The sequence below is a fragment of the Phodopus roborovskii genome, unplaced genomic scaffold (assembly GCF_943737965.1).
Source record: "Phodopus roborovskii unplaced genomic scaffold, PHOROB, whole genome shotgun sequence".
NCBI classification, from domain to species: Eukaryota; Metazoa; Chordata; class Mammalia; order Rodentia; family Cricetidae; genus Phodopus; species Phodopus roborovskii.
Genome location: NW_026126447.1, coordinates 31,642,574 through 31,666,892, shown reverse-complemented (window position 1 = coordinate 31,666,892; position 24,319 = coordinate 31,642,574). Strand labels below are relative to the sequence as shown.

The 24,319-nt window shown below is 39.8% G+C and overlaps 2 protein-coding genes across 4 annotated transcripts in view; one reads left to right on the top strand and one right to left on the bottom strand.

The window, feature by feature from the left end:
• The window catches only part of Itgb3bp (integrin subunit beta 3 binding protein), a 43,581-nt gene extending 32,703 nt beyond the window's left edge, over positions 1–10,878 (top strand). For 2 of the 3 annotated variants that reach the window (XM_051188224.1, XM_051188226.1), the window contains 3 exons: positions 710–769; positions 8,766–8,813; positions 10,671–10,878. In XM_051188224.1, coding sequence (XP_051044181.1) covers positions 710–769; positions 8,766–8,812 — 107 coding nt within the window. In that variant the 3' untranslated portion in view covers position 8,813; positions 10,671–10,878. The remainder of the gene's footprint in view (positions 1–709; positions 770–8,765; positions 8,814–10,670) is intronic. The other variant, XM_051188225.1, reaches the window with a different exon arrangement.
• Positions 10,879–14,493: 3,615 nt separating this feature from the next.
• Positions 14,494–24,319, bottom strand: part of Alg6 (ALG6 alpha-1,3-glucosyltransferase) — a 33,419-nt gene continuing 23,593 nt past the window's right edge. Inside the window, exon 14 of the mRNA XM_051188223.1 lies at positions 14,494–15,086. Within this exon, the coding sequence (XP_051044180.1) occupies positions 14,889–15,086 (198 nt within the window). The 3' untranslated portion in view covers positions 14,494–14,888. The remainder of the gene's footprint in view (positions 15,087–24,319) is intronic.

Here is a 24,319-nt window from a genome sequence, read left to right as displayed (position 1 = left end):
TGTTGTTTTATGAATTTCCTCTTGGATGTGGAAGAACAGATTGCTCATTGTAGACCACTATCAGGCTTCCTTTATATTTATCTCATTTTCAAAGTAAGAGAGTAAGAGGGTACCGCTTTGTGCTTGATACCTATAATATGTATCACTTTGAATTACTTTTTTTTTCGTAAAGAGTCACTTTTTCCAAATAATAAGGAGTTATTCATTCATAGTCCATGTTTGTTCATAGCCTAGGCTGTCCTGGAATTCACTGTGTAGCCCAGACTGTTCTTAAAGTTACAGCAATCCTCATTTATCAGCCTCTTGAGAATGCTGGGATTACACACCCAAGTATTCTCCGTCAGCTGTTTAGAAAAAAGATTGTGTGTCTTTATGTTTGTATTGAGGAACATATGTTTTAAGTATGTCTGCAGGTGCTATGTACACCTGTGTACAGACATGGAGTATCCTGTGAACTGCCTGTTCCTGTGAATCCAGGTTTCTCCTTGAGCTTGGGGTTTACGTGTTTTCTCATTAGGCTAGAAGCCAGCAAGTCTTAGGCATCTTCCTGTCCCCACCCTACTTAAGAGTTGGGATTACAGTCATGTACAAGATTTTGGTGCAGAGACACACATTCTAATTCTTATAATTGCTCAGCAAGCTTAACCATTACTGCCCTTTCTGTTACTTCTTAATGTAAGGGTGGTTTTATTTTTTTTTCCTCTAATAGTGACAAAAGTAACAAAACAAAAACTGTTTGATAAGAAGAGTTCAAGAATCCCTCCCAAAGGTAGGAGTGATTGTATTTTAGTTTATTACATAAAGAAATGTTTTCATGGGGCTAGAACGGTGGCTCGTCAGTTAAAAGTGTTTATCCTGCAGAGGACCTGGTTTCAGTTCCTAACAACCAACATGGTGCTGTGCAACCATCCATAACTCCAGTTGCTGGGGATCCAGTGCCTGCCTCTGACCTCTACGCGTACCAGGCACACATTGGGTGCTCAGACTTACACACAGGCAAAACACTCATAGACATGTCTACCTAGCCCCAGACTCCTTTATTTCTCTTAACTATTTTTGTTCTCATAGAATTCATTCAGGCATTTATTTATGTCCTCTTTGGTATCTTTGCATAACTTATAATAATTCTTTTTAATTAATTATTTGGGATTTCATACAATTACTCTCATTAGAGGACATTACTGTGGGATAAGTGATTTTTGCAGGAATCATGCCTTGAGTTTTCATGTTTCTTGTATCTTTACACTTGTATATCTGGAGTTAAGTCTTTGTTTTTTTGTTTGGTTTGGTTTGGTTTTTCTCTAAATCATCTCTAAATCAACACTACATTGAAGTGTTTGCAATGTAGGAAAGTGACCGAGTTATAAGGTTATGTATGGTGTTGTTTTCTGCTATACTCCAAGTCTAGCTTAGTAGTTAGACCCTCTATCCACATGCTCGGGCACCAGGCTTAGTTCCTAATATTCCCCTGAAGGTTGATTAGTGTTCACAAAAACAATCATTATCAGAGATAGGTCAGCCCACTGTGGAAATACAGTCAGTAATGGTCAAATAAAAATAATAACAACCAAATGCTAGTCAATTTTGGAAGTAAGGGAAATTGATAGTTCTGTATGCAATAAGATGTTGGCTATTGTGTATGAGTAGGAAGAGAAAGCAGAGTGAGACTAAATGGTCCTGCTGCCACTTAGTCCCAAATAAAGACACAAAGGTTTATGTTAATTATGAACTATTTGGCCGATAGCTCAGGCTTCTGATTGGCTAGCTCCCTCTTAATTATTAGCCTATTCCTATTATTCTGTGTATCTCCACGTGGTCTTGGCTTACCACTGATAGTCAGACGTCTTACTTTCTTGCCTGCTACATGGCTTCTGCCTTTCTCCATCACTGTTTGGATTTCCCACCTGGCTAAATCCTGCCCATCTATTGGCTTAAATACCTTTATTCATCAACCAATAAGAGAAACATATTCACAACATACAGAAGGACAATTTCCATCAAGTGATTAGTATTGGCTTGAAGAAGGAAAGGGGAAAAAAGGGAAAAGTAATAGAGGGACTAGTGAGGGGAGGTAAAGAAATCCAAAAGGTAGTCAAAAACAGTCCCATCTTGTAGGGAGCAACTGCACATGCAAACCAAGCTATTACATTCTTTGGGAAAGCCAACCCAAAAAGATGGGGTAAGAAGGTCTAGAGGTGGGAAAAGGAAGACAGCAGAAGATAATATTTTTCTTAAAAGGGAAGAAACAAACCCCGGCCTTAAGGCCTCAGCATACCAAAGCCTGAGTACTAGTCCTGGCTTGCCAAGCCCAGCCTAGAAGTCAACACCAGAGAGCACTGGGTCTTCTCTGTGCCTGTGGCTGTCACCTTTATGGCTAACCTTCACTGCCTTTCCTAACCCCGAGTCACCTCCTCAGTCTTGGATCTGGTGTCCAGGCATAATCTCAGAGTCCTCACTATGTTGTGACCTCAAGGATAATACAGATACCTGCAGAAGAGCCAGTACCATCTCCTGAGAACTGGGGCAAGGGCAGTATTGCCTCTCCTCAGAGCCCACTCCTGTTGAACCCATACCGGAAGTAGAAGTGACAGCAAACCAGTTCCCCAATCTAAGTTCTCTTCCAGTGTTCTCCAGGTTCCCACTCTGCAGCGCCTCTCTGGGGATGGGGTCCCCAAAGAATGAACTGCAGGAGGCTTGGGGCAGGCATCTGGCAGTACTCACTAGGGAACACTAAATTTACTGGGGATGTATGTCTGTTAGTCTTCAGCCTCTGGCTCTAACCAGATTTCCAACTTGCTAAACATTAAGTGGATCTGATTCAGTTCCTCCCGGCACAGCTAGGCTTCTGCATATAGTCCCAGGATACTTGCTGTGAGTTTTCTGTGCATGTGACTGATGGAGGGCCTGGGATCACCAAGCCACTAACTCAGCAGGGGTCTTTTTAAAAATGCCATCCTTGGGCTGCACCTGTTGAGTGCTGCTCTGGTCAGATGCCCAGCAGGGACTTCCTTGTTCTTTATGACTGAATAATACTCCCTTGTGTGCAGAAGAATGAGAACTTTTAATATTCTGACATGAATGCCACTCAGCAATCTCTGCAAGTGGAGCGGAACCCTGACTATTTGTATGTTAGTCTACCATCCTTAAGTATAAGCAACTACCACTTACTTAGTACTGGTAATTTCTGTATTTCTAGTACTAGGCTTCAGCAGCTCTTTATAGCAATATTACAGGATAGATGTTTTCATTGTCATTTTCAACAATAGTCTAAAACACAAAATTCATAAGAAATTTGACCAAAGACACTGCCACTTAAGTTACAGAGCAGGGACTCCAGCTAATGGTCAGCATGGCTCAAAATCTTGCCTTTCCATGATTTCATGTTAATTTCCAAAACAAGTGAAGTCAGCTGGCCACCCCAGCTTTCAGATTATACTTTAATATAACTAGCACTGGGTCAACCCGTCTAATATGTTTGACTGGGCTTAGGACTTGAACAGTAACCTCCAGTGGTAATACCAGAATCCAGTCAGATACATAGGCTAGCAGTATTATCCAAGGGTACCAGCCATGGCAGGATGCCTCCAAAGCTGTTGTAGAGAGAGATAAAGCCTGCTCCTGCACCCATCACTAGATTGGGGGTCCCCTCTCCTACTTTAGCTCTTCAGAGCTTGATTGCACTCTGTAACTGTTTCACTTTCCTAACCTGACAAGATTTAGATTGTGACATTTATGTATCTATTATTTCCCAATTGGAAGAAATCTTCGCCATTGTCTATGTTGATGACATAATTTTTAAATCCATACTTTCCTAAACTGTTAATAATTAAAACTGGCATTTACCAGATTTGGGGAAATGAAGGGAAAATTCTCAGGTAATTAGTTAAAATGATTACATTTAATTTATTTATTGGGACGTGTGCCATGACACACTCACAGGGGTCAGCGGCAAATTAGAGGAATCTGTTCTCTCCCTCTATCATGTGGCTCTTGAGGGTCAAACCCAGATTGTCAGACTTGGGCAGTAAGCGTCTTCACCTACTGAGCCATCTCACTAGCCCTCAAATAATTCTAAGGAACTTCCAAAAGTATTCATACTTTTCTAAAATCTGTTAGGGGGCTTTTGAATAATATGCCATTCCTTTCCGTTATCTACTGCACCTCAATTCTTTGTGCATTTATGTAAGACCAACTTTGTAGTACCAGGATCTTGTTATGTTTCTTTCATTCATAGAAGAAATTATATCATGTTTTGAGATTTCCAGTAGGCATTAGTTACTTATTACAATAAAAGATTAATTTAAAAACCTTTTTCATGTTATAAACCTGTAATGGATGATTGTAATAGAGTCCACGAGAGCCCAGAATAAAGGGAAGTCAGGCATTTATTGGGGAGTCACTCACGAATAACAAATATGGTAGAGAACTGCCATGGTCTTCTGCCCAGAGGCACTGGAAGCAGTGATCCTATCTGTGACCACCACCCAAGAGAGCGATAACACTCTTCTGCTCCCCGTTATCTGTTCCCACATAGCACATCAGATGACGCCTTAATGGGCCAGTATCCCATTGGCTGAATGAGTTCCCACAACATATACCACTATGTGTTGTTCTTATACACCATACAGATCATGTATTTGTATTGATAATCCTCCATTTCTATATGGCACAAGCTACATTAGCTCTTTCTATCTTCTAAGGTAGTAAAAGTTCTTCACTTTCCAAATTATGAGAGCTTGCTTCTTGTGTGATTTGAATTTGAGCATCTATATTTCACTGGATGCTTCCCTCGCTGCTTCCTTTGGTCCCTGCTGTACATACTTTCAATGTGGTTATTTTGTCATTAAAGATGCTACACACACACACACACACACACACACACACACACACACACCTTCGCACACGCAGACTTTTCCTTGCTAAATTAACAACTCTCACCTCTTCTTACATACTGATTTTAAGAAGCATTTGGTAAGTTTTGTAACATCTAAGACTGGTCTGCTTTGTATGTTCCCTTGGAGATTGGGCTTTGATTCTTATGTTTCCTACTTTACTTATTTCTTTTATTATCCAGATTTGCATAAATTTGAAAACATCTTGTGAATCTTCATGACATCAGACATAGTTTTATTGAATCAGCCCTTATACTTTACACTAAATTTGTTCCATTTTTGTAATCAGGAAAGTGGGAGTAGGACAGTCACTTGTCTCGCTATCAACAGCACGTCCCTAAGGTGGCCATTTTAGGGTGACGGTAGTAATTCCTCTAAAGGTTTCCTGAAATAATTAAAGCGAGCAATTGCAGGAGAATCTGCAACATCTCCATGGCCACTGACCACTGGTCTTGTACGCTTTCCCCCTGGTGCCTGTTCCCTTCCCTCAGTACCACATGCAGCTGCTACTGTAGGAAGGATGGCACTCCAGCATTAAGCAGGCACCTGACATACACTGTGCCGGCTTCATGTAACTAAGAGAAATGTAAAACATCCCCGATAATCTGAAGAGGTCACTAAGCTTTTCATAAGACCTTATGAATCAGAATGCCTTCTTAGACTATGTGAACAACAGGCACTCCCTCCTCCGCTAAACCCAAGGTTCTCAAACAAAGGAAGGCTTCTTTGGGTGACTTAGGATATAAGACTAACTTCACTTTCCTTAATAATATTGGCTTTATGACTATTAGGAAAATAATGAAATGAAAGATTTCTTTTCTGTTAGATTTGGATGTGAATTTTCATAATTATTTTAAATTTGCTACGCTTAAGATTTAAGACATCTGACTATTCAGTGGGCTGAGACAGATGGAATGTCACACTGTCATCACATGGTAAGGCATGAAATGTATTTACTTTTCTCAACCAACCTCTACTAAAAACAACCTCACACAGATATCCCTTAGTCAATAGATGGCATTATGTAGCACTTGGCATTTTCATTTTTTCTAGAGATATTAAAAAATGTCACCATTGTTTGTCTGTGTCTAGGAATTCCAGTAAACAAAATGTTTTTGAAAAGAATGTAAGCAAATTGTAGAGCAGTTGCCAAGATAAGAAATCAAGACACTTAGTTTCAGTCCAAAACATATTTTATGTTTTGAGAATAATTGTGTAGGTTGCAGAATGCATATTTCAAATGCAGAATAACCATCTGAACTTTACAATGTTCAAAAAAGTTGATTGTCTCAGCTATTTGTAATAGAAACTATTTCAGAACTTCTAGCTGTGGTCTTTTGAAAGAAGCACAGACTGTTCTCTTTAGTTAACATCCATTGTAAAATTCATCTGCGTTTGAAGATTCTCTTAAAAATTCCCCCATGTTGCTTTCTTGGGTTTATTTGGAGATAGCTGTTAATTTTGTACATTAATTTGTACATTGTTAATAATGTACATTGCAGCCCTCAGCCCCTTATATGTTATGCATGCTGCATGGGTCGGACCTCTACTGTTGATAATATTCTTATTCTATGCCAGTCATCACTGTTTGGGGAATACTACCAACTGCTGAAAATGCCTACTTAACATTTGCCTTGGATTTAAGGAAAACCAAACATGTTTCTTACTTTTCAAAGTCTTTTTACATAATTTTCTTCCATAATTTAAGTTTTTATGCTTTATTTAAAGTATAATAATTTTCCTATTGAAAAAAATCTGTAGCAAATGTTAAAAATTATACATTTGGACTCACTTAATAGCAATTATGTGTTTAAAAGGTGTAAATATCTTACAAGCAGACAGTACAAATATCCAGGTGTTCTTATGTGCTGATGACAACAAAATTGAAAAGAAAGACTGTAATAATTCTGACTGGTTTTCTCTGCAGAAGATATTGATTATTTGTGTGTGGTGAGAGATTTGGAAAATTCAATTAAAGGAGTTGTGCAAAGGTTTCATAAATTTCCCTTCTACAGCATGTACACAGACATTGTTGCCTTTTAAATCAATGCAGCACTTCACAATATATTTTCTTTGAAACATAAAAATAAATAACATTTAAACAGTTCTGCTTACTACAGAAACAAATTTTATTTTCTGTGAAGCATTTAGTCATGTGCTATCACTGACTCATACACATTTGCCAGCTGTAACAAATTTTATAGACACTTCCCTGGAGACATAGCTCACATACTATGAATTTTTAAATGAACAAACGGTGAAGAAGGGATGTCAGCAATATAAAAATTGATCAGTTAAAAGATAAAAGCATAAGTAAAGAGATTTGTATGGTAGACTTAATAGGTTTTATTAAATAAAAATACTATAAAAAGACAGTAATGAATAGACTGAGGACTGGCTGTTCTTGAGGAGGAGAAGAACTATCCTGGCACATTTATAGAAATTGGTTTTTTGTCACCTGACAGGTGAACAGTTTCCATTTTAACCCTGAAAAGCAGTCAGAAAAACTCACCCCACCCCCAAGACTCACATCAAATTGCTAAGTGACATACATATTTTAGACACATATGTAACAAAGTATATTTGTCTAGCTAATTATTTGAGGTGGTTTGCTGTCCATCACAGACACCAAAGAGAAGGGAGGTCATTTGTATTCACTTAATTTCAGCCCAGTGGAATGCCTGGTCCCCTCTGCCGCTTTCCTTCTGCTACATTGCCGTCTCCTCTCCTGCCTATCTAACTGTTAAGTCTGCCCCAGCGGCCCATCCTCTGTGAAGCTCCCCCTTCTCCCAGCTGACGCACCATTGCTTCATGTTGTAGGCTCCCATAGCACTTGTCCGTGTTTGTTAGTTACTATTAAGTGTGTTTGTGTAGTGCATCCTCACTCTCAGAATCCTGGCCTTTTGGTGCATTGCAGAATCTGGAGAAAGGACTGGGAGTAACTGCAGTAAAGTACTTACATAGAACCAGACTGAAGGCCCTTTATGTAGCTCAGTGAATGGATAAATGTCTAGTCTATGATTTTAAAATATTATCTATCAGTGGCAAAACTGTAGTGTTGTCTGATTCCAAAAATTATCTAAGCATTTTCAAACACTTTTTTTGGTTTTGTTGAATTGGTTGGTTGGTTGATTTATTTTGGATGGGGTCTCGCTATGTAGTCCTGGCTAGCCTAGAACTTGCCATGTAGACCAGGCTGGCCTCAAAATCAGAGATCCACCTGCTTCTGCCTCCCAAGTGTCGGGATTAATGTTTCAAATGCTTATGATGGCTGTCTTCATGTACCTCATTAATTAAATGTTTATAGAATGCCTGTTATAAATTAGTCTTCTGACCTTAGCGATACCAATAAAACAAGACACGCATTGTCCTGCTCTCAGGGGTGTAGATTCCAGCACAAGAAAATGAAAGTACAACAACAGCATTGCATATTGATACTCTTTGTAATGATATACTGTATAAGGCATACAACAAACATCTTGGCTATTATCATTTTAAAATATATATTTGAAGTAGGAGCAGAGTTACCTCTAAGATATTGAAATAAAAATTATATATCTATTTTTATTTTATGTGTATGCATGTTTTCCTGCATGTATGTAAATGTGCCACATGCATACAATACCCACAGAGGGTACTGAAGAGGGCATCAGATCCCCTAAAACGAGTTGTAGATGCTTGTAAGCTGCTGCATGAGTGCTGAGATCCAAACCTGGGTCCTCTGCAGAAGCAGTAATGCCCTTCACTGCTGAACCATCTCTCCAGTCCCCAACTTTATTTTAATTTCACTTGATCCAATATTTACTTTTTATCATATAGTGTGCAAGTTATTTTGAACTCTTTTCTGAAAAAAAAAATTCTTTTTTCGTATAGAAGATCATCTTGACAGCTTTGAATTCTTGAAAGCCATTTTGAACTGAGGTAATGTCTTGCTTTTCTAACTCAGCTAACATTGCTAAATTTCACTGTTTTGTTCATGCAAAAACATTTAACTTACACTGTAAAACTTAATTAGTTACAACTTTCCTTTAGAGCCATTACTACTATTTTGTAAAGGTGATCTTTTCCTAGTCACTATAACATAAACTATCAGTATATCACGATGTGATGTGTTCAGTAGTTCACTAAGTGGAAGATGCCTTGCTTGATTTGGACATTTTCTTTATCTCACCCATGCCTCCGACTCACCTCATGAAGAGGGCTTCCATTCCAAGGAGGACTCAACAGTCTTAGTCTCAGCTGCTAAGCTGTCTCAAGTATTCTTATTTCATCACTCAGGCTGGCTTAAAAACTCAAAATGCATTCAGAAGTGACATGATCTAGCAGCACTTGAGATGTGGAGACAGAATTTTGAGCTATACTAAATCATACAAGTTCAGACTTTCTAGGGTTCTGGTCCATTCCACAAAAATTGCAACTCTAATGAGGATCAAAATGTTAGCCTGGAAAAACAGATGTCCCATAGGGCAAGCCCTCTGGCACAAAAAAATGGACTGGCCCTTACAGCAGAACCGGAATCCACACTGTGTCTAACCCTGAGCTCCGTGCACTGCCCCAAGCCCACACACTGCCTTCTGTTCATGAATTGAGCTGGACAGGTGAGGACAAGGTGCAGCTAGGAAACACAATGGCCCATGAACTTGAGATAGGCAGCTACAGTGAAACTACACATGGGAAAGAATGGTGTGTAAAAATTAATGACCTATAATATCAGTAAAATGTAGGCCAGTAAACGTTCTGGATTCTGCCTTTCATGAGGTGTAGAGCAAGGAATAGTCGATAATAGTTATAAACATTGCCTTCTGCTGTGAATGCTAGTGAAGAAAATGCTGTGTTAGAAAGTTCACCACAGACATAGATAGACTCAGGGAAGTGTGACAAGGTAATTAGAGACCGGCAACTTTACACCAGCTCCAGCCCAGTGTGGTACACATAGCTGTAATCCCAGTGCATGGGAGGCTGAGCTGTACTCCTGGGCTTTACAGCAAGCGTGTATGTGGTACAGGAGGGGAGGGACCATCCTACTAATTCCACTCTACATTATCTCTGTCTGGGAGCCATTTACATTCTATTAACAGGTGCCCTGTACTTTACCAGATAGAAGAACTGAGAAAGCCTGCTCTTTGTTTATCTCTTAAGACATGATTCCACTAAAATAGCCAGGCCTAACCTCAATCCTCCTCCCTCATCTTCCTAAGTGCTGGAATGACAGACATGTACTAAATATACCTGGCTTTAAAACATGGGTAATTTTGATGTGCTGGATAACTATGTCTACATAAACACAAAATATCAGAAAATGAGTCTAAGGAAGGGTTCAGAGTAACACAGACAGTCACCAGCCTCGTTCAGAGGTGGCCCAGCAGCATAGATTATGAGGACACTTCTGAAGTATGCCTTAAAATATATGGTTGCGATGAAGGAGGAATACTGCCTTTATCTGTTATACCATAACAAAACTCTAATTTTCTGCTTGGTTCTAGATTTGACCTCAAAATCTTTTCCATTAGTTTTTCTAGCAATCAGGGTCAACTGATGAAAACTTTGCAATGTCTGGTGTTACAAATATATATATATATATATATATATATATATATATATATATATATATATATATTTCAAAGACGTTCAGTGCTAATTCCAATACCTAGCCATAATCCTACTCATGGATTATAAAGAGGGCTTGTGACCCTACCTTGTGAGAGTAATTGCATACTTAGCCTAACTAGCATCTCCTCCATGGTAACATTTTAATAAGAGCTTTTCTCTCCTTTATAGTGTTCCCTTCAAGTCTGGTAACTGTGTCAATCTACATGGGCATTAGTCAGCCCATTAAGAATGAAGCCCAGAGTGAAATGAAGTGTCACTGAAAGTGGACTGTTAAGTTCGCAACCCTTCTTCTAAGACAGGAAATGGAGTATTTGTGGATTTTTCTAAATAGGCAAAAAATAAAGGAGTCCATTATGCACTGCCTCTTTATGCAGAACTCTGTTTGTATGTCTGTACGTGTGTGGGGTGGGAATACATATACTATGGTTCAGGTCCTCTGGTGTCAGCCTATCTTCCACCTTAAGATGGGGTCTCTTGTTCACCAATGCATGCACCAACTTAGCTGGCCTGCGAGCTCCCAGTGAGTGATGGGCATACAGATGTGTGCTGCTGCCTTCGGCTTCATATGGGTTCTAGCGATCCAAATGCCATCTCCCAAGCCCACTACTCCTGATGACTTCTAATGCTGGTGAACACAGGGAGGAAAAGAGCCACATGCCTACAGAAAGGTTTATCTCAACCATTGTCAGTATCTTCCCTGATACAGTGCTCCCAAGTCCTCTTGTCACCACTAGGAGTCCCCAGTGGGACACACTGAGTAGGAATCTGTCACAGTCACCACACACTCCCTTTTTGGCAGCTGTTCTAGGAAGCACCTGCTGGAAGTCCCTTAAGGCATGTAGCGAAGGCATCTAAATTGTGTTTTCCCTGGGTCATGCTCAAGTATCAAAATTCTCTCAGAAGTATTTCTTACATTTCTTCATGCAAAATAAAAAGTGCTGTCAGAATAACCAAACTAATTTGTGAAGGTGAATCTCAAAAATCAGCAAATGAGAGCTCACCAGTGTCTGGAGTAGGCACCAAATTACACGGCAAATAGCATTTAAACCACTTAGTGATGTATGAGATGTATGTTAATTTGGAAACTAATTCTTGATGATGTAATGACCATCTTCTATATCCCAAAGGCACTTAGAAGAAATGTACTCACTGTGAACAGCGTCCGCATCTGCCTGATCATATTTAAAGACACAGAAGAAATGTGTGTAATTAATCTGCCCAGTAAATACCAACTTGTAGCACTAGGCAGGTGCAAGTCTAGATAAAATTTCTTGCAGCTAATTTAAACTTTCTACACACACCACTAGATAATCTCAATGTAAATAATACATTTCTTCCTGACCCTTTAGTGTAACCCTTGCAGTACAGGAGAGTCCTGACATACACTGTGCCTCACCTATGTGTCTATCTACGTTTAACACTGTGGATAGAATTATGACTCTACCTTTGTAGAGTAACATCCTCTACAAAGTCCATTACTGAATCTCTCAACACACCATGACAGCCCCAGCCATTTACTAATTTAGAGGCCATTTTATGTTTATTGAAACTTTGGTAATATGTTGTGGAAACTGTCTCGGATGTACATTGTTCCTCTGCTCAGAGAAAATTATTGTGAATGTTTTAAGATTTTACACATCTAAAGAACACTGGGATGAATTTTCCGGACAGACATTTAAGTATTAAGTTGGTTATGAGCTTAAAGAAAAGACCTTAACTAATGGCAGAACATGACTGCTTCCCCATTATCTGATGCAATAGCTTAGATGTGTGATTCTGTGGTGTTTGCATTACAATCTATTTGTACTGTAAGGATAGAGGGGAAGGAAAATCAGCAACTGTATCACATCTGTATAACATGGTTTCTAAAACTTGTACACACCACTTCTGCAAGGAAAGAAATGCTGTTCTCTTGGTACTTGCCCTAAGTATGTCTTGACAAAATTAGTCTGAGATGTCACTTAGCTCAGTATTACTTTGAAAATAAAAATCTTGTATGAAAATGTGAAGCAAAAATCAAGAAAAGAACTCATTTTCCACTTAGAAACATTTAAACATTAAAGGTGTTTAAAAAAAACTATCACTATAAATAGCAATAGGTATTAAGTAGTAGTATAATCAACTATTCGACCTAATTGCCTTCTGGTTTCCAGGAATTACTTAAGCAGGATATTTTGAATATCTGTCTGTTAAATATCAAGGGTACTTTTTGATATGATCCTTCAAATATGTTATAAAAAATACTAATATAGATCATTGTTCTAACACTGAAAACCAGGGCACAAGTGAAAACATTTTATAGAGTACCGTGCATTAGAAAACAAAGGGTTAAGCAGCAGATTCGTTTCACATGTAGTTGAGTTGCGTAGGCATGTGTTACGCGCAGTTACTGTGTGTTTGACCTCTTGATGTACTGAGCACTTGCCTTTCAGAACAGCTGGGTCTGCTGAGAATCATTTCCCAGTTCTCTTCATTGTAGATCAGATGACTCTCGCTTTATCACCCTTAGAGGCCACATGAAGGACAAAGCAGAAAAATCCACACACAAAACTAATGTTTATATGGGGGAAGGAGGGATGTAGCAGGCCCAGATATTCCAGTGAACAAAAAAAAAAAGAAACCCATTGAGAAGTAGAACCACTGTGTTCCTCTAGCCATTTTTTTTTTTTTTTTTTTTTTTAAAGCTGTAACCTGTCCGTGTTTTGTCCCTTCCTGTAGAACCTTTGTGCTGTCTTGCTCCCTTACTGGTTTATGATTTGGACAGACTCTTGCCCTTCCCTAAGGCCTCAAAGGATAAAGATTCTGGTGAACTTCACATGATACATGAACCCACACCCTATTCTCTTCTTTCCTTAAGAAGCAAATCCACGTGCATCAGCAATGGAAAGAGCTGCATTTCTCAAGAATGCCTCTTCATTCTAAAGTGTATCTGAAAGAACACGGAACTCTTAATTCTGACCGGGAAGAAACCCCGAATCTAGCTACATGTTATACTGTTAATTACTTTTATTTTTGAGTAATAAGGTGGCTCTACTGAATTTCTGAGAAGTTAGAACTTTGTCATTAATGGAAATCAGCATCTCTGTGTTCAAATTAGATATGTTATTAAGAAAAAATAAGAGTTAAGGTTAAACCAGCCAGCTAAGATGCTGTCAGGAGGGACCATGGTATAGACTGTGGCCATGAACAGTGACCGAGGCTGCTTCTCTGTGCTGATCTTGCCCTTTGAACCCTTGCACACATTTGCTTTGTCTAGGCCCACTTCCTTTATCAGACTCAGAAGTACATATTTTCTTCATCAGCCTATGGCTGCCGCGTCCAGGATCAATTCTTTATACTACTTTAGAATATGCTATTTAGTGACTTAATTGATGAAAGATATATACTCAAAATAGGCTAATGTAAAGTGACTTTAATTTCTATTTAAGACTAAAACAAATTTCCATGAGAAAGTGAAACATAACACATGATTTTTGCCAGTTGAGACCAGAGTAAGCACAGGAGAAGAGAAAACGGTATCTATAGGACAAAGAGACAGGAAGCATGAGCCGAATAAACACTTGTGTCTGTGGAAACCTTAAATGTGGTAACAGAAAGGGAGATGGAATCCTTGATAAGGTAGTTTAATTTAGAAATGTAGAACTAATAACATAAATAACCAAAAAGACTTCAAATTCTTATTCATATTCAATAAAGTTCTCTTTAAAAAATGGAACCAAGTGATTCTATGTTTTTTGAAATAAGAATACCATGCAATCTATTAAGCATGCAGTTTTGCTTATGTAGGAATGCATATTCAAATTTCAAACAGTACAACATACCATCTCAGTAATTTAAAAAAGTTAACTCCCTGAGATGCATCTTTAAATGAGATGCTTATTTGTTTGCTAAAGTTCAAACAAGACAGAAGCTTAATTTTTCTAACAGAAGCTTAATTCTTCTAATAAAATCACTATATTTGTAGTTTTTTAAAAAAAAAAAAAAAACATAATCTTTAGAATACATTCCATTATCAGATATTGGCATTAAGGACATTTTTTTTTTCTTTCCCTTTTTTGTTGAGACAGGAGTCTCATATAACCCAGGTTAGCCTCAGACTTTCTATGTAACCAAGGATGACCTTGAAGCAAGGTCTTCCTGCCACTAAGATTGCAGAAAGGAGCTACCTCAACCAGCTGGGACATTTTTTTTTTCTTAATTTAGCACTTAAATATCTGTGAATATTACCAAAATTACAATATGCTTTAGCAAAAAATACTTTAAAAACAAGTGCTTTGGTCCATACACAGTTTGTGTAGATAACAATAGGCATTGACCGTTTCTTTTCCTATGACACCAGGATTCTTGCTTATACATAACAAAGACTACATTTGTTTGGGAAAACAGCTAGTTGATTTTCTTCCGATTTCTCCCATTTTTGGAATCCCACATGATTACAATGTTAAAATATACCAAGAAAAAAATGAAGTTTATACAGGACACAAAACACACCAATACAGAAAACAAGTCTGGTAGTTTCTGGGGAGGGTTCAATGTGACACTCAAAATCGTCAGAAGGACCATGGCGATGACTGAAGAAAGAAACTGTAAGGGAAAAGAGAGAGAGTTACTGAGTGTACTGAGTGGTATAGAAGGCCATGCCGCCATGTTCACACCTTTCTTCTTAACACTGCTCAAGTTGTCTGGGTAAAAGGAAATCTCAACTGAGAAAATGCTGCCATCACACTGGCTTGTGGGCAAGTCTGTAGTGTGCTGATGTGGGAGGTTCCAGCACACCTGGGTGGTGTCACCCTGGGCAGGCGACCCAGCATGTATAAGAAGAGCAAGCCAGTAAACATCACTTCTCCACCTCCACTTCAGTTCCTTCCTCCAGATTCCTGCCTCACATTCTCTCGGCGTCCTGTAACCCAGGTATGTAGCCAAATAAACCCTTTCCTCCCCCAAGTTGCTTTTGGTAGAAACAGGGTTTCTCTATGTAATTCTGGCACTGGCTGACCTTGAACTCAGAGATCCACCTGCCTCTGCCTCCCAATGTGCCACCACCACCTGGCAAAATGTGTAGCCCAGGCTGGCCTCAAACTCATGATGCCCTGCCTCCTTCAGCAAATCCTACTGGCATGTGCCACCACAACCGGAGGTCATGGTCTTTATCACAGCAATAGGAAGCAGGCTGAGACAGCTGGTAACAGTGGTTTATAGCTGTTAGTTTAGCAGAACTGAAGGTGAGAGCTGAAGGGGTGTCCAATCTGTCCCAAGTGGGTCTCAGCTTTGGATTCATGTTGGAATTATCCAACAAACTGTTAAAAACCTCCATGCATAGGCCATACCCCAAGCCAATTAGAAAGTTAAGGATAAACCTTAAATATACCTGTTGTCAAAGCTCTCCAGAGGGTTTCCCATATGAAGCTAAGCTTCCAACCTTTGTCTTTGTTTTACATTACAGTGTTTTTTTTTTGGGGGGGGGAGGGGATGCACTCATGCCATGGTGTATATGTGTAAGTCAGAGGGCGGTTTGCCAGTTTTCTCCTTCCACCATAGCGGTCCTGAGAGTTAAACTCAGACTGCCAGGTTTGATGGCAAGTGTCTGTACCTGCTAAGCCACTTGGTGGCCCCAGAACTTGCCTTTTTAATGCAATATATGTAATATGTAATAGATAATGTTTATGTACAATATGTGCACCTGTGTGGGCACATAGTGTGTGTATGCATGTTAAGGCACCCACGGTTGGCATCAGGTGTTTTCTGTCACTCTCTGCTTCATCTCTTATAGAGCTCCAAGCTCACCAGTTCAGTTAGTCTGGCCAGCCAACTTCCTCCCACGACTTCCTATCTCCATTCCTTGCTATGCTCACCCAGCTTTTAGATATTCTGAGAATCTGAACTCCAGTCCTCAGCTTTTACAGCAAGCACTTTATGTAGTGAACCTTTTCCCCAGCCCAACAGACAAGTTTAATAAGCACAAAACACCATTCTACAGGACACTTAGTATTTCACACAATATGAGGGAAAAGCTGGTGGCAGCAATACATACTGTTTTATCCATCATGGCCTCACACTAAATTCATTTGATGTCAGCCTGCTTGGATTTAATTTAGACTAATAAATTCAGTACTAGTATAAGGGGCATCCTAGAGTTGTAGGCTTTTATGGTCCCAAAAATTATATCCCACATAATACCAAAACTTCATCCTTCAACAAGTGTGGCTTTGTCCTTGGCTTATTTATGTAGTGGGCTAATTCCTTACTCCCAAACATCAGAATAGCTGATTAATTACACATATTTATAAGCATAATTTTAGGAGTTAATTAGTCCTCTTTCAAAATTGATTTTAGGGGAGGTGTATCTATTTACACTATTAGGAAACTTTCCTCCTTTAATCCCAGCACTTGGGGCAGAGGCAGGCGGGCCTCTGTGAGTTGGAGGTCAGCCTGGTCTACAGAGAGAGTTCCAACATTCCTGTGGTGGGTTGAAAGAAAATGGCCCCTAAAGGGAGTGGCATTATAGGAGGTGTGACCTTGTTGAAGGAAGTGTGTCACTGGGGGGTGGAGGGAGGGGGCAGGCTTTGAAGTCTCTTTCTCAAGATTCCCTCGGTGTGACAAGCATTCTACTTCCTGTTTCCTGCAAGATCTAGTACTCTCAACTCCAGCCTCACATCTGCCTGCATTACGCCATGCTCCCATCTGGGACAATAATGCTGCCTGAAAAGTCAAAGATCATCTAACAAAAACCAAAACACTAGGCCTGAGAAGCCATCTTTGGAGTCAGTGCAGGGTTATCCAAGAGACTCTCAGAACATTAAATGTTACTGCTATTAACGCTGATCACCCCTCACAGGTGGAAGATAAGTCCATACTGCTAAAGGCACCATGCACTTCAGATGTAGTGCCCAGAAACCCTAAGATGGAACTGATTTGAAAGCCTTCTCTCTAATTTTCTCTCTAGTTTTCATGATTCAAAGGGCACTGTGCAAGTTTGCAAAAAAAAGGAAAGCAACCAACAGTCCTAACCAGATAAACACCTGTGCACCACAATAATGACTAATACGGCTCTACCACCTTAAGAGTGCAATAGTGGCGTAATATTCTTAGATTTCATTTTCAAATTAATGATTTCTTTTGAGAAAGAAACTTTGGTCTGCAGAATTCCTGACATCAGACCAAGTGTATGTGTGAACTTTACCACTGCTCATTGGACATAATAAAAATAACAGATTCTGAATGGAAACTATCACTATTTACAACAAAGAGCTTTGACTAAAGCTGAACAAATAGCAAATATTGAAGTAAAAGCCTGTTTAGGAACTCTGAGTGGGTATCAGGTAGTTTTCTGCTTCCCGTGGTGCCAATCACCCACTCTGATGAAGCTCTGACGCCAGCCCCAAGCAGCTGTTCTAGTGCCATCACCTACAGCTGCCTGCTGTTCCTATACATTCTGCTTGCTTTTCTGCATGAAGTATGCTGTGAAATGTAACGTGGCATTCATGTTCTCTTAGCCAATGCATTCTTTTCTCTTGGGATTCCATGAACATTTCATATCTGACTGGAAAACAACCAGTCCTGTTTGCAGCTGGTTCAGTGTGAGATGCCACAAGCACACAAGGCATGGCAGACGGCCTTCCTTACTGCAGGTTGCTGCTATCAACAGTCACGGGAGAGAGCCTGCCTTCCTTCATTTTTCCCCCTCTGTTCTGGTTTAGCTCTGAGCTTCCTTAAGATAAGTCAAGTCATGTGATGACACTCTGGCAAGTATGGTATTCCTCCAGACTGTGAATCTTCACAGGAGGAAAAGCCATGTGAGTATAAGGGTGTCTCCTGTGTGGACACCAGTAGCTGTTGCTGTCTGGGAAGGTCCAGCCTCCAAAAGACTCAAAAGCTCTTTGGGAAGGAGGCTGGCTGCCAGGGCCCTAGGTTTTCCTTTCCTGAAGCCATGGTCTTGGCCAAGGCTCAGAACCTCTATCTACCACACTTCATACCACAAAGACACTAAGAAAAATGCCCTAACTAGAAATGCCTGCCATCACTATTTAGGGTAATATGTGGCATTCCTTACCTAGCCCCCACAGAATATAAAATTCTAAGCCAACCAGGAGAACTTGCCTGAAAATGTTTTCCACGGTCAATGGAAAATTTTATTCACTGAACACTTTCAATAAGTGAATACTGTGGTTAAATCCTGACACAAAATGTGGTTCTCTTGAAGAATGAGCAGCACATTGAGTAAAATCTCAAAGTCTTATTTGACTAAACGTCAAAATCAGTAGTAAAAATGCATTTACAGTGATTGTGTAGTAGTCAGCCTGTCCAGTCCAGCATGCTGTCAATACAACTGTCTACAAGAGCATCCCACTTCTACACCTTCCTCCAGTCCAGGAGCTTCAGCATGTGTGGCTACTGAGCATCTGAAATATGGCCCAGAGGCCGAGGAAGCATGCGTTTTCAGTGAGTTTCGGTAAGTTTGAGTCCCCCACATGTCACTTGTAGCTAGATGTCACTAGTAGCTAGTCTACTGGTGGCTTAGCTCACGTAAGCCCCCTTAAGATGCAGATTATCCAGCAGATACCCAGAAGCTAGGTCCATAGATGTAAAGAGCAGGCGAGGCAGGGGTGACTCTCCTGGAGTAGACAGAACACACATGGGTTCCTAAATGATGCTACCAGGACAGCACTGCTGAGAGCTGAATGGAGAGTAATGCTTTGGCCATACCACAGGGAGAGTGGGCAGGGCAGGACCCAAGCTTTAAAGAATTAAGTGTAAGTACTCTCTCAAGAGAATGTCCCTGAGTAGGGCAGTGGGTGTGGAATTTTCTAAAACGTAATCACAAAATTGTAAATTTAAGAAATCATTTTAGGTATTTGAAAATATTCAAAGTAGTTGAAATACCATGACTTGAACCAGTTAAGCAAGAATGCTTATGGGTTGGAGAGATGGCTCGGTGGTTAAGAGCACATACTGCTCTTGCAGAAGACAGGAGTTAGATTACCAGCACCAATGCCAAGCAGCTCAAACCTCCAACTCCAGCTCCAGGGAAGCCAGTGCTCCCTTCTGACCTCTGCAGGCACTGCACTCACATGAACATAGCCACACAGAGACACTCATGCACACATAATGGTTTTAATCCTGTAAAAAGAAAAAGAGCATGCTGAAATGTCTCCCACTTTGAACAAAAATTTGATTCTTGCAGCTCTTGCTCTATTTTTAGACTAATAATTTTAGCAAAGCTTCAGAAAGTGTCTGAGAACACTGTGTTCACTTCTTCCATCACTGGGGAATCAGTGTCACCAGGGTTTTTGCCTTACTGTCACATGTAACAGCTGCGGCCATCTGTCCATAGCTTCCACTATGCTGTACACAAGGCCCTGGATACATTCGTGTTCCCTATCATCCTCTCAATAAACAGTATAGAAGTAACACAACACCCATCACCATGAAATCATTTCTTTGTTTCAAGGAAATACAGCTACCATGACACCATACTTCCACGATACCATACTTTTATTCCTCCCACTGGGATAATCTATACTCAATTATCTGTACTGCTCAGTCCTTTAAAAGACCCTGCTACTTGAAAACTGCCACTGTCCTTGCTGCCTTGCTTCATTTGTCTACAAACTACTAACACCCTGTGATATGTATTTTATTACTTTCTACATGCCTCACACACACACACACACACACACACACACACTAGAATAACTTCTGTGATAGGAGGTGATCTTCATTTTTTTCACAGTTGGATTTTCAACCTCCAAAAAAAAATGTCTAGCATATAGTAAGCACTCAATGAGTTGAATAAATTGAGGAGCCTATTAATATCCCTTACCTCAAAAACACCTTGTGACCACCCTGTGGCTGTCACAAGAGGCTATAGTTAGTTCTACTTACATCCAAATATTCAGGCATGTGGTAACAAAAGTAAATTTTACACCGTGCTTTCCATTTAAACCCCCGAATAAGAAAGTTAATCTATCTTTGTTTTTCTTATTCACCTCTTCATTTCTACTTTACCAACCTTCTCCTTCATGGTCACTGCCAACAGTACAAAAAACTTCCAGACACATCACTGAGCTGTGCATTTAAGATGCTGTCTAATACTATAAGGCGCTCTGCCCAGTACCAGAGGAGAAAGATGATCATCAATATCTCCTAGCTATAAACCCTGTGACCTACAACAGTGACCTGCCTGCAAGATACACTGGTGCAATAATAGTGGTGCAAATGTACAGGCATGACCACCCACTCTCTGGTTGGATTCAAGGCCCATGCCATGAGATGAGCCCGTGCCTCACACTGCTGAAGTGACCACGATCTTGAGACTACATAGGTCAGGAGCCTAGAGGAAAACCTAATACTATGATTAGTAAAGGAATACAATGATATTCTACCACACCCATAGACCAATGCCTCACTCAGCCCTCATCAGAGAAGCTTCTTCTTCCAGTAGATGGGAACGAACACAAAAAATCAAAACTGAACAATGTGCAGAGAAAAGGAGACTGTAGAACTGAGTCCCAAACGGGATGTCTTCAAAGCATCTACTCCACGACCCCTCAAGGCTCAAGGTTCTAAAAGGTAAAGGAGGCAGAAGGATTATAACAGCCAAAGGTTACGGATCACTCCAAGAAAACACTGCCTTACAGACAAATAGGACTAAGGCACAAATGAAGTCACAGAGAATGTGGCAGCATGCACAGCACAGGGGCCTACACAGGTCCAAACCAGACAGGTCCCAGCAATGAGAAGAAGTGGGCAAGGGTTCCCTCCCCTAATCAGAGAGCTATCAGCAAGTGATTCTATTGGCAAAGGAAAAGTCAGTTTTCTTTAATGGAGTCTCACTGAGTATACTAACCACACTTCTGGGTAGACCCTATGCTGAGTAGCAGTTGACCAACACAAAACAAACTCAATGTTTTTTGGGTTTTTTGTTGTTGTTGTTTTGGTTTTGTTTGTTTATAGACTTTTTGTTTCATTCTGCTTTGCATGGGTATTTTTTACCCTTATTGATCTTTTACTTGTTCATTTCTTTTTATGGATGGGGGAGGTGGTTTGTGTTTGTTTTAAAGAATAAGAGAACATAAAATTGGATGGGTAGGGATATAGGGAGGATCTGGGAGGAATTGTGGGAGGGAAAAGACATGATCAAAAAAGAATGCAATCCGAATACCAGGCATGGTGGCATGGGCCTGTAATTCCAACACTCAGGGGATTGAGGATCAAAGCCTGCTTCATATATACAGTGAGTTCAAGGCCATCTTGGGCTACATGAGACCTTGACTCAAAACAAACTGCCTGTCAAAACATATTGTAAAAATAGTTATATTATTTAAAGCAACCTATATATTCAGCACACTCTCCATTAAAATTCCAATGGCATTCTTCAAAGAACTACGGGGGAAAAAAATCTAAGCTTCATATAAATGCACAAAAATAAGCAAGCAGATCAATGGAAAGAAGACTCAGAAATAAACCCAATACCTATAACCAACTCATCTTTGGCAAAGGTTTCAAAAGCCAACACAGAGAAAAGTCTCTTCAAAATGGTGTTAGAGACCTGGATATACAATGAAATTATATCCATATCTTACCCTGCATAAAAATCAATTCAAATTGGATCTAGGACCTGAAACTTGGAAATGTCTGGAGGAAAACACAGGTGACTACTGAGAGGCAGACAGATGGGCTTTCTGAAAATGACCCCACTAGCAGGAAAAATGCTAACAAGGTAATGTGGTATTTAAAAAACTCTACAGTAGCTGCGTGGTGATGGCACACACCTTTAATCCCAGTACTTGGGAGGCAGAGGCAGGTGGATCTCTGAGTTCAAGGCCAGCCTGGTCTACAGAGTGAGTTCCCATACAGCCAAGGCTGCTATGCAGAAAAACTTTGTCTTGAAAAAACAAAACTACAAAAAGATTACAAAAAAAAAGGAAACTGTACATCAAAGGAAATGATTACCAGTGTAAAAAGACAGCCTACAGGTAGAGAGTGGAGGAATATGCCAGATTGGAGATTCCTATCCATAATACATAAAGCATCATAAAAATAAATCACCTAATGGGTGAACCCAACAGATACCTCAAAAGAAATACTAATGGCTAATAAATACTTTAAAAAGTATTCATCATCCTTAGCCATCAGGTTAATGCAAATTAACTTTGTAATTGCCAATTTGCCCTAGTCAGAGTTATACTGCTGATGGTAATGTAACCTAGAGCAGTCACTGTAGAACTGAATGTGCAGGATCAACAACAACAAAAACCCCTACAAACTACTATCATCTACCTATTACACTCCTGGATATGTATATTGATATATACCCAAAGCACTGCAAGTGAACATACCACAGATATCTACACATCCATGTTTATTGTTGTATTTTTCACAACAGCAAAGAAATAGAACCAGCCTAGATGTAGGCCAACAGATTATTAGAAAAAGAGAAAATATGGTACACAGATACAATGGCATTTTATTCAGCCACAAAAGAGATACAGAGAGAGAAAGGAGGGAGGGGAAAAGGGAGGGAAGGAAGAAGGAAGGAAGGAAGGAAGGAAGGAAGGAAGGAAGGAAGGAAAGAAGGAAGGAAGGCATGACATTTATAGGAAAAGAGAAATAAGCCAGACTGGCAAATATTTTTTTCTCACATGTGCATATCACTGAACTCAGGCCCTCTGCAATAGCATTATGCACTCTTAACTGTTGAATCATGTCTCCCACACAATCAAAAATACATATTTTAAGTAATGTATAAAAGACTTGTGTAACTCAAAAATAAAACACACAACTGAATTAAAAATAGACAAATGAGAGCTATAGCAACCTCATTGAGAGGTTGCCTAGAATGTGCAACTTTTATTACCAGGAAAAATAAAGATTTGAGTGATTCTCCAAAAAAGATATACAACTGGCCAGTAAAGAAATGAAAAGATACTCAACATCTTTCATTAGAAAACTGCAAACAAGTTGAAGAGGCTCGGAGGTTAAGAGCACTGACTGCTCTTCCAGAAGACCTGCTTTCAATTCCCAGCAACCACATGGTGGTTTACAACCATTTGTAATCAGAACTGGTGCCCTCTTCTGGCCTGCAGGACACATGCAGACAGAGCACTGTATACATGATAAATAAATCTTTAAAAATATTTTAAAAAAAGAAGGAGGAGGAGGAGGAGGAGAAGGAGAAGGAGAAGAAGAAGAAGAAAGAAAGAAAGAAAGAAAGAAAGAAAGAAAGAAAGAAAGAAAGAAAGAAAGATGTAATGACACCACTTCACAGCTAGTAGGATAGCTATGATTAACAAGATAGCAACAGTACTATCAAAGACATGGAAGCTAGAACCTTCCTCACAGGTTCATGACAATTAAGAATCACACTTAACTTTGAAAAAACAAGCAATTCCTGAAATACCAGGCACTGAATTCCCATGGTGTCCAGCAACTCTACTCCAAGACAAGGGTTTTTGTATTTGTGCACAGATGTTCCTAACAGTATTATTCCTAACACCAAAATCTGCCTAATGTTCATTAATTGATGGGTTTAAAAAATGTAGACCATATTAATAGAAAATAGTTTGTCAATTGAAAGAAATTTAAGCTCTGATATATACTACAGCACAGGTGACTGTGCCAGGAAAGAAAACAGTCATGAAGATCACATTTTATGATTCCATGGACTCAACTGTGTCCCAACTCAAAACTCATGGAGGGCAATAAGATGACTCAACAGATACAAGTGTCCTGTCAAGCCTGACTCCTCCAAGTTGCCCTCTGAACTCTATACATGTGCCATAGTACAGACACAGACAGACACACAAACATGCACGCAC